The sequence below is a fragment of the Aulonocara stuartgranti genome (assembly GCF_965226115.1).
Source record: "Aulonocara stuartgranti genome assembly, chromosome: 20".
Lineage (NCBI taxonomy): Eukaryota > Metazoa > Chordata > Actinopteri > Cichliformes > Cichlidae > Aulonocara > Aulonocara stuartgranti.
This window is the reverse complement of record NC_138956.1, coordinates 20,887,799-20,897,149: the sequence shown is the minus strand read 5'-3', so window position 1 is coordinate 20,897,149 and position 9,351 is coordinate 20,887,799. Positions and strand designations below refer to the sequence as shown.

The window sequence follows — 9,351 nt, the reverse complement described above, 5'->3', positions numbered from 1 at the left end:
TAAATAATCCCCGGCAGCGCCACGGTATAAAGCAAATGTAAACAACCTAAAATGACATAACAAAACATTAAAATAACTTCGGGTAATTGCAGAGAAACAGCTCCCCTTGAGGAAAGCGGTAGCGAGCCAACGCCCGGCAGTGAACTCCTACGCTGGTTCCTAGTCCCTCCCTCTTGTAGAGTTTCCGCAGAGCTTCTGTGGTCGTGCTGGAGTCCAATAACCGCATTTCATCGAGACCTCTGCTCGGAGAAGTTGATTCATCCGCCTGAGGGGAAAATAACGACTCGCCAATTTAAGCAAGAGCAACGATAAACCGCACCAGGGCAGCACTCTCTAAACTTTCCTCCACTAAAGAAAGAAAGAAGAACATTTGTTTAATCTGCTCGTAGTTAGGGGTCGAATACACACTGTCTGTTTAGTGAACTTTGATAAAGTACAGAATGGCTGATACAAGTGCGTCCGGCTCTCCCAGCTGCGTGGAGAGGCTGAAAAGCTACGTGAAGACCCAGAAAGGGTTCATCCTGGCAGCAGAAATAGTAAGTTTGTTCTCACTGTGATATTTGTGTGCCGCTCTGCTGTGATGATCCACGTTTAACGACTCACAGATATGGCTTTAATATGCTGCGTGTAAAGCTCACTTGTAACTAATCAATAATTTATAGATGGCTAAGTGGATTTGTGTTCTGTATCTATTGATTTTTTTAATCACTAATGTGTCATTTTCCCTTTGCTCGGTTTTCTTCTATTTTCTTATTCACATTTCTCACTCTAGTCTGTATAAGGAATGAAAAGTATGTGCTTTCTCAGAGTTGAAGGGATTCCACCTGTCACTGCTGCTCCACTGTTTTTGCTTTTTGCACCAAGGAGCTGAAATGCTGATCATTAAAGGTCACATAGGTTAACTCAGCCCACCGTCTCACGTGCTCGCTTACAGGCTGGATATTGTCTGTAGCCAGAGTAGCAAAATGCAAAGTATATCACATTATTGGTAGTATAAAGGCTCATAAAAGGATTTTCCATCCCACATTATAGGTTTGCACATCTGGCTCTGGTTAACAGGACTGCATGCACCCCGCAAAGGCAGGAATAGAAGTATAAATGCAAACAACCACCAGCTCCTAATAATAAACTGTCTTAGTGGCAAATTAAAATGACTTCCTGTCTGGGAATACTGTTGTACTTTACTGTCCTTGACCACTATTTTCACATGAACGCCTTTGTTTGCATTTCACAGCGGTGTGATCTCTTAACACATGAGTCACTTTAAGTTTAAATACTTTGCATAAGTTCCGTATTGTCAGTGGATCAGTATCTAAGTAAATTTACTTAAGTACTGTACTTGATGCACTTCCACTGCTTTTTTTTTCTGTGTTGCAATTTACAAACTAAGATTTTTGTTATAGATTCCAGTCAGCTGCTGAAATATAACGCAATGTATGAGAATGCAAAACAATCAGCACCACTTGGAGACTCATAATAAATTCCATATGCATAGTAAAAGGACAACAGTATGGATTGAGTAATATGATTACAGAAGCTTTGGAATATAGGACTTGTAGTTGATTTATGTTTCCTTCAGGCAGAGAATGAATACCTTTTAAAGTGTTTGTCAGCTTCACATTAAGCTCTTGAGTCGAAGTTTTATCAGATCACCCTACATGAGTCGAGGGAAATGACTTGTGTTAACACAACCAAACATTAAACTGTACAAATTGCCAGATATTTCCTGTATGTTTCTGCTCTAATAGGTTCACTGTTAACATAGATCCCAAATATTTAATAGCATTCATCCACCCGATAAAGGATAAACTGAACATAGTAAATTGCAAAGACAAAAGGAAAAACAAATAAAACGGGTCAGCATTAATATCCAAAACAAAATGAATTAATGCGTTCCACTGAGTAAAACGGAGAATGCGCTTTTTTTCCGCCGATCAAACTTCTTGCTCTCATAGCTCGACAAGCTCATTATAAAGCAGCCCCTCAGATGTTGGTGGTCAGTAGTCTGCCCACTGTAAACCCCCCCCCCCCCCCCCCAAAAAAAAATAAAATAAAAATCCGCTTTGCCAGATAATGGAAATTCCAAGCTGGTGTGAAGTTTTACCCTGGGAACAAAGAATGCATGAAATGTTTAGCGCACACATCTCTGGTCTGCCATTCAAGGATAGGTTTGCTTTATGCTTCACTGAACACCCTTCATAGTTTGTTTCCTCTCCTACTCATTACTTTACTGGAGACTGATAAACTCAGACGGAAGTCATCTGATGGTGGATATCTGAAATGCTTTGGAGTGTAGGGAGAAGGACCGTGGGAGCAAACAGGAAGGCAAATGTGATTAGTGCTTATTATGGGTGTTTCCATTTTAATAGGAAAAGGGGGTATCTCATCCCAGCAGGCAGGGATGCAGAAGCATGCCAGTTGTTAAACCAAAAATGTGAAGGAATAAACTTCCTGACTTCACGCACAGTATTTTAGCCTCAAGGTTTCAGTGCATCACCAAATTAGGTTTAGACCTATTTAGACCTAGCATGACCATGCATGAACATGTTTGTATTTGCAGAGCAGGTCGCAGTCACACCCATGTACCGCATGTTTCACATGGCACAGTTAAGTCTTTGGCAATGAGTTGTGATGAGCTAATTAATGACCTTGTTTATAATATTAAGAATGTGAACTAGTTCAGTGATTGAAGAGTGGAAATCCGTTTTTAGTGATTCAGGTTTTTTGGGGGTGGGTGGGGAATGCAACGTGTATAATGGGTACAAATGAGTAATTTTAAGTAAGAAGAGAGATGAAATAGGACTTTCCCTTCTTGCTCTTGCACACATTCATTGACTTCCCTAGCAACTGTTGCTGTTTGGAATGGCTCTGCACTGTGTACTACGTCTTTGCCCTCATGTTGCTGCTGACTATAAATAGCCAGCCGTTCACAACAGTTTCCCTCCCAGTCAATTCAACGAGAGCAGCTTATTTTTCTGATTTGAAAAGATCCTGCCTGGGATCTTTTAAAGCTGCCTGGTGCAAACAGATCTACTGCTGTGTGCAAAACATAAAGGTGTCAACAACTCAGAGACTTTCTTGTTCAGAGGGACTCTTGTGTAGTGGGTGTTTCTCTGTGCGACGGCCTCCTCAGTAGCCACTGCTCTCAGAGCAGCCGCCTCGAGCCCGAATAGAGCTTCTTTTGTGTAGGGCCTTGGCCTCAGCCTCCTGACTGCACTACAGAGGCAGCCTGTGCCAGTCTCAGGAACACACGAACTACTGATGCATCAGAGTTGCTGGCTGGCTGTTCGTGTGTGGGGAGGGGAGGCTGTAGTGACAGATGTAGGGGCTGGTGTCAAGTCAGTTAAATCATGCGTGTATCATATAGACTGCTGTGATTTGACACTGTCTCCTGAGTCGTCTGTGTCTGAGAATAAAACATTGCATTGAGTGCAACTGCCTTTTTTAGATGCATGTCAGAGTTAAGAGTGTGATTTTTATTTAGTAAGTATTACACGACTATGATGAATGTAACCATAGATTATGATGTGATGTGCTTTCTTTAAAAGGCTCTGGGTCAAAAAAGAATCATACCTAATATAAGATTTAGGGTAAAAAAGTAAGTATATATATTTTTTTTCTAGTGTTAGGATGCTTACGTGTTTAAGACCTGTAGTGATTAATTAGTAAATTCATTAGTTAAAAGAAGGAATATCATTTTTCATTCCTATGCACCATAAATCTAATGTTTTCAGTGGGTTTTAATGTAATTTCCCCTTTTCCTATATATGCAGTCTTGTTTTTTGGCACGTGTGTAAGTGGCACAAACCCTGCTGTGAGGTTTAAAGACAACTGTGCAGGAAAAGGATTCCCTGAATGTTGTCACAAATCAAATAAAATGAATGCCAGTTAGTGTGTTTTAGCAAATATAGTTGTTATACTTTTGAACCTTTGAAGTTTGCTCTCCTTTACGGCTGTTATATAACTTTGTGTGAAAGCATCTGCCCACACAGTTTGACAGCGGCAACAATAGCGATATTGAAAAACAGACTGATAGTGAGCTGTAGGCTGCCTGAGTTTATGGTTTCTCCACACTGGCCGCGTTTCATTGGAGCGAGAAGAATGCACGCTGACTTTTTTTTCCCCCCTTATATGGAAAAATATGATGAAACAATCACTGGCTGTAAATCTAAGATGAAAGCAGCTTCTGATAGGCAGACACTGTGCATTATGCTCGGTTCAGTTGTCTCACTCTAATAGTATTTTGTCTAGAAAATAATTTGTTAGCATGAATAGCTGTTGTCATGTGAATGTTGACTTGGAAGTAGTCAAGTGGCTGCTGTAAGCAGAATAATGATGGCTTTGTTGGAGTCATTTACTGTCCAGCTGGACGTGACAGCTCTATAGACAGATTATTTTCTGTTGCTGTGTGACGCTACAAAAATGTGCAGCATCTCAGAGAAATTGCAGCTGATTTTTTTATACCTGGAAATTCTAACAGGGTAGAGGAATTTACGCAGTGTGGGTGTTAGTTTCCTGTGAAATTTACACTGATATCAAGTCTTATCTTCTAATTTCTCTCATCTCTATCTTAGCTTGTCAGTTTTATCGTCATCATCTGCTATGCTTCTTCCGTGTCTGGAGGCTACTCTGCGTTGGGCATATGTGAGATGATCTTCTCCATGATCTTCTTCGGCATCTTCATGATGGACCTGGACAAGCAGATCCTAGTGATCAACTGGGTCTGGACTGTGAGTCCGCACACACATAACTGCATGCACATGACACATTTCTGTGCTAAATTGCATAATACTTCATCTTTTGCGTCCCTCTTTTGTGCAGGATCTGTTCCGTGCTGGGATTGGTGCCGTCCTCTACATCATCATCTCTCTGGCCAATTTCATTGGAGGATCTGGGGATGGAGCTCGTATCGCAGGCGCGGTTCGTTAAGCCAGAATGACTCAGCCTGAGTTCTTAGCTGCATACTGCATCCGCTCATATTTATTTCTGTTTATTTTGACAACTGATGGCTGTTACCACTGACTAATTTCGGTGCTGCCAGTTATACATGTGAAAACTGAATGCCTGGTGTAACAAAGGTTTTTTTTTTTTTTTTAAGCAGAAAAAACCAACAACCCCATTTTAAAGTTGCTTTATCATTAGTTTTTGCCTTTGAGCAGGATACACCTGTAACCTTTAAAAACTTTGCAAGCCAAAGCAGAAGTGTCTCAAACCTGCATTCTTTGTAATGACCAGCAGGTGGCAATTCTTTTTGGTTACAGAGATATCAGGCTATATGGATGATCTCAGAAAACACTTTGATGAGATGGAAAGGGCAGTGCAGCTTATAGTATGTGGAAGTGTTAATACAGTTAATTTCTTACTGGAAAACTAAAAATAATGCATGAACAAAATGGTAAGACTGAGCCTGTAACTGCATCACAATCTCTGTTTCCTTTTACACTGAATCAGAGGACATTAAATATTATTTTGTCGGTTTTTGAAAGATTTTGTTTACTATTTATCAGTTTACTTTTTAAAAAATGAACTAAGTGGGCTTGTTATGCTCCTAATGACAGTAGATTTTCTGTATGTTAAAGATAAATTTCACATCTCATTTCCCCACCACAACCATCCTCGTGGTATGCTATGTCTACACGTAGTCTTTTGTATTAATCACGTGTATAGCTCCAAACATGTGCTTTGCAGCTGTATATCAGGCACAGGCCTGTCCCCACATTGGCTTCTTCATGAACCAAAGTGTCCAATAGTGTGAAGAGCACAAAGTCTTCTGGCACTTAACTTTAACAAAATACTGATAATTTATTTAGATTGTATTTGTGTTAGTTGTGATTCTGATTGTCAGTTCTTGCTTCTTAGGTGTTTGGCTTGATCGCTGGGCTGATATTTGCATACGACACCTACACAATCTTCCTCCAAGTCAAAAGTAACAGACAGCACTCAGCAGCTCCAACTGGTGAGAAAAACAGTTTTTGTTAATGCATTCAAAACGCGTTCTTGGCTTTATTTGATATGTGCAATTTTCTCTAATATCTTGACTGTTTTTGTTTTTAACAGATGACAGAGTTTAAATGTTCTCACACAGAAATACTTCTGTCAAGAACACAGAAGAACCAAAAGCAGTCATTTGGGCAAAGGTTAACAGAGGAGCGGGTCAGAGAGGAGGATGGACAGTAAAATGAGCAAGTCACAGTTTAATAAATGCTGCTGCAGGGCCTGAACAGATAAGAAACAGAAAAGAAGATGACATAGCCTTAATAAGGGGTGCTGGCATCTGTCTGTATGTCTACTCCATGAGGGATTCCCCTCTCAAACTTTTATTCCAACCAGACTAAAAGGGGAAAGCTGCCAATAATAGGGAACACTTTGATTAATGCAGAGAGATTATGAAAGAGCGACCTAGCACTCACAGAATCCTCAACCGATGCTTCTGAGATAATTCCATAACAGCAAAGACGCTGGTGAAGTATAACCTCCTGGGTGATAAAAAGCTTTTTAAAATATTATTTTGGGGGCAGCAAACTCATAAAGCACTCTTTTTTTCCAGGTGTCCCCTTAATCACTGAAATAAGAGTTCATTTTCATAATCCTTTAAAATATCTCCCCATATAAGTGCCCAATGGTCTTATCAAGATGCCAAATGGCCAGACTTCCTTCTAGGACGACTTTGGATGACGTCATCATGCAAATTGTCTAATACACCTGTCTACTGTTAATGGACTGCTGTAGTAAATAGTAACTGTGTTATTTGGGCTTCAGAAGCAACTGACACAGAGGTGGTGCTTTTTGAATCGTTTAATATTATAAATGTCTTCTTGGGGGACTTTTTTTTGTACTTTCTCAGCTGGTTACACCTTTGCTTTTCTGTTATTTAATAGTGTTCTGTGTGTTTTACAGTGCCTTAAAAGTCTCATTCAGAGTAACCAGTTCCCTCACCTTCTTCCGTTTCATCTTTTGTTTCTAAGTACTAAAACATTTGATTTCATTTTTATTAATCAGCAGTCTTTGGTCGTTTTTCTTCTAGAATTTTGGAATTTAGGACCCATAGATAGCCCATTAACTAAACAACCTCACTTATTATTTAAAATTACATCGTCATCCTCAAGTTTTGCCTACAGCTCTTGGATTCCTGCTCAGGTTATGCATTTTTCTTACGTTTGTAACACATTGTTTTAAGGTGCTACAATATTTTTCTGTAGACTGTATACTGCTCAGTAGCACAGTCCATTTTTTGAACATGCTATGTTAACATTAGGATATGTACTGCGAGTGTTTCCTCAACCCCTTTGGTGTTTTTTTTTTGTTTGTTTTTTTCCATCTTAATATGCTTTACAAGAGTCTGTAATTTAAAAGTTCAAAGGGAAATAAAAGCCATTTTACCACAAAGAAAATGAGTTTTCTGGCTTGCTCTGTACACTCATGTGTCCTGCTAAATTATCTTAAAGTGCTTCATTTACAAGTGTATACAGTCATGGTAAAAAGTACACTATCTGTTCAAAGGTACTGCATATCAGGACACCTGGTCCTTGTCAGTTCTATAAAAATTGGGTAAATACAGCACGAGATAAACAAAAAGATGACGTGATATATACAGAAGCAATCCTGAGAAAAACTAAATACGCTCCCATGATTCAGTCATGGAATGACCTTTACTAGCAATAACTTGACGTAATCATTTTCCGCATGACTTTATGAGTTTCCCTCGTTGCTGTGGAGGAATTCTGTCCCGCCCTTCTTTACACTATTGCTTCAGTTCATCGAGGTTTGCAGGTATTCGTTGATGAGCGGCTCTCTTAAGGTCCCACCACAGCATTTCAGTCAGGTTGACGTCAGGACTTTTACTGGGCCATTGCGACACCTTCATTCTTTTCTATTCTCTTGTAGATTTGCTGGTGTACTTCAAGCAATTTTTCTGTAGCATGACCTAATTTGAGCAAAGCCTTAGCTGGACAGATGGCCTAAAATTTAACTCTAGATATTACTTATACAGCAGAGTTCATAGTCAAGTCATTGACTCTAATGTATCCAGGTTTTGTAGCCAACAAGCTGATCTAGACCAGCTCAAATCAACACTTCTACAGCGCAATTGGTATGAGGTGTTTGTGTCCAAATGATTTTGTGCCGTGCTTACTTTTTGCATATTGTGGCACTGTGTGTTATGGCCAAACATCTCCACTCTGGACACATCTGTTGAAAGGACTTCCAGAGGTCATGTGGTTTGTTCAGCTGCAACTTTGCAAATCTAAGTCATCCTGTCATGTTCTTTTTTTTTTTTTTTTTTTTTTTGACAGAAGAGGCTTTCTCCCTGCAACCCTTCCAAACAAGCAACATTTATAAATATTTTTCCTAATTGCACTGTCATGAACTTCAACATTTAACTGAGACTGAGTCTGAGATGTATTAGTTGGGCATCCACTCCTGGAAAGATTGGCAATTGTCTTGAATATTTTCCACTTGTAAATAATAGTTTTCACTTCGGAATGATATATTTCAAATTGTTTTGAAATGGTCTTATAACTCTTTTCAAACTGTTGGCAATCAAGGAAAGGTCATCAGAGATCAACCCATCAAAATTGATGGGCTGCTTGTCTTGTATTCATTTAATTTTAAGACCTACAAAGGACCAGATTCTTTTCATTAGGACATGAAATGTAAAATCTTGAACGAGGAGGAGGATGCACTTTCTTTTTACCATAACTACATTTTAGATACTGTGTATTTGTACTCTAAACTGTTTTATATTTCACTGCCACTAGATGGAAGCAGTCTGCAACTCTTCTATTGTGAACTGTTTTTCCTTATAAGCCACTACGAAAGTGTAAAACCATCTAATATCAACAAAGTTATGCTGGTGCCCCTTATCAGCAGGGCAATATTCAGATACGATCGGAAATTACTATGATTTGACACAATTCCTGCCCGGATCTGAATGACCTTGTACAGCAAACATCTGTGATCTGTAATCTCGTCTGAGTTTTTTTTCTCTCTCCCCTAAATAATATTATTTTTGCAGTTTGTACATGCTGCCCCTACTCTTCGTTCTGAGATTACAGTGTGTTTATGTAAATCCTTTCCTACTTTGTTTTGAGCTTTGATGCTGCTGCCTTCGAATTGCAATAACCATTTATGACCCGTGTTATTTTAAAGACCTGCAGTGCAATGATAATCCGTTGTTTGGGGTCATGATGGATGTTATCAAACTATTTCCCACTGGAACTCGAGAGTAATATTAACCCCCCACCCTAACCCCATCTGTGTGCATATTTTGTCGCCCCATTAGGAATATTTAATTTGAAGCTAAAGCCAACGTGGCTGACTTCTCTTGTGCTCTGAATGTGCGTATTTTATAAA

The 9,351-nt window shown here is 39.4% G+C and overlaps 1 protein-coding gene across 1 annotated transcript; it reads left to right on the top strand.

Annotated features, from left to right (window-relative positions):
* Positions 1–120: 120 nt before the first annotated feature.
* On the top strand, positions 121–7,391 carry plp2b (proteolipid protein 2b). Its single transcript, XM_082518271.1, has 5 exons — positions 121–536; positions 4,575–4,730; positions 4,822–4,920; positions 5,860–5,956; positions 6,058–7,391. The coding sequence occupies exons 1-5, from the start codon at positions 441–443 to the stop codon at positions 6,069–6,071; spliced, it is 462 nt and encodes a 153-aa protein (XP_082374397.1). The 5' UTR covers positions 121–440; the 3' UTR covers positions 6,072–7,391.
* Positions 7,392–9,351: the final 1,960 nt, after the last annotated feature.

What these genes read in the sequence shown, in the direction of transcription:
- plp2b (XM_082518271.1), top strand. Translation starts at nt 441, where the DNA reads ATGGCTGATACAAGTGCGTCCGGCTCTCCCAGCTGCGTGGAGAGGCTG. An exon ending in TCATCCTGGCAGCAGAAATA is followed by an intron (nt 537 to 4,574) that starts GTAAGTTTGTTC and finishes TCTCTATCTTAG; the next exon opens with CTTGTCAGTTTTATCGTCAT. An exon ending in GAGCTCGTATCGCAGGCGCG is followed by an intron (nt 4,921 to 5,859) that starts GTTCGTTAAGCC and finishes CTTGCTTCTTAG; the next exon opens with GTGTTTGGCTTGATCGCTGG.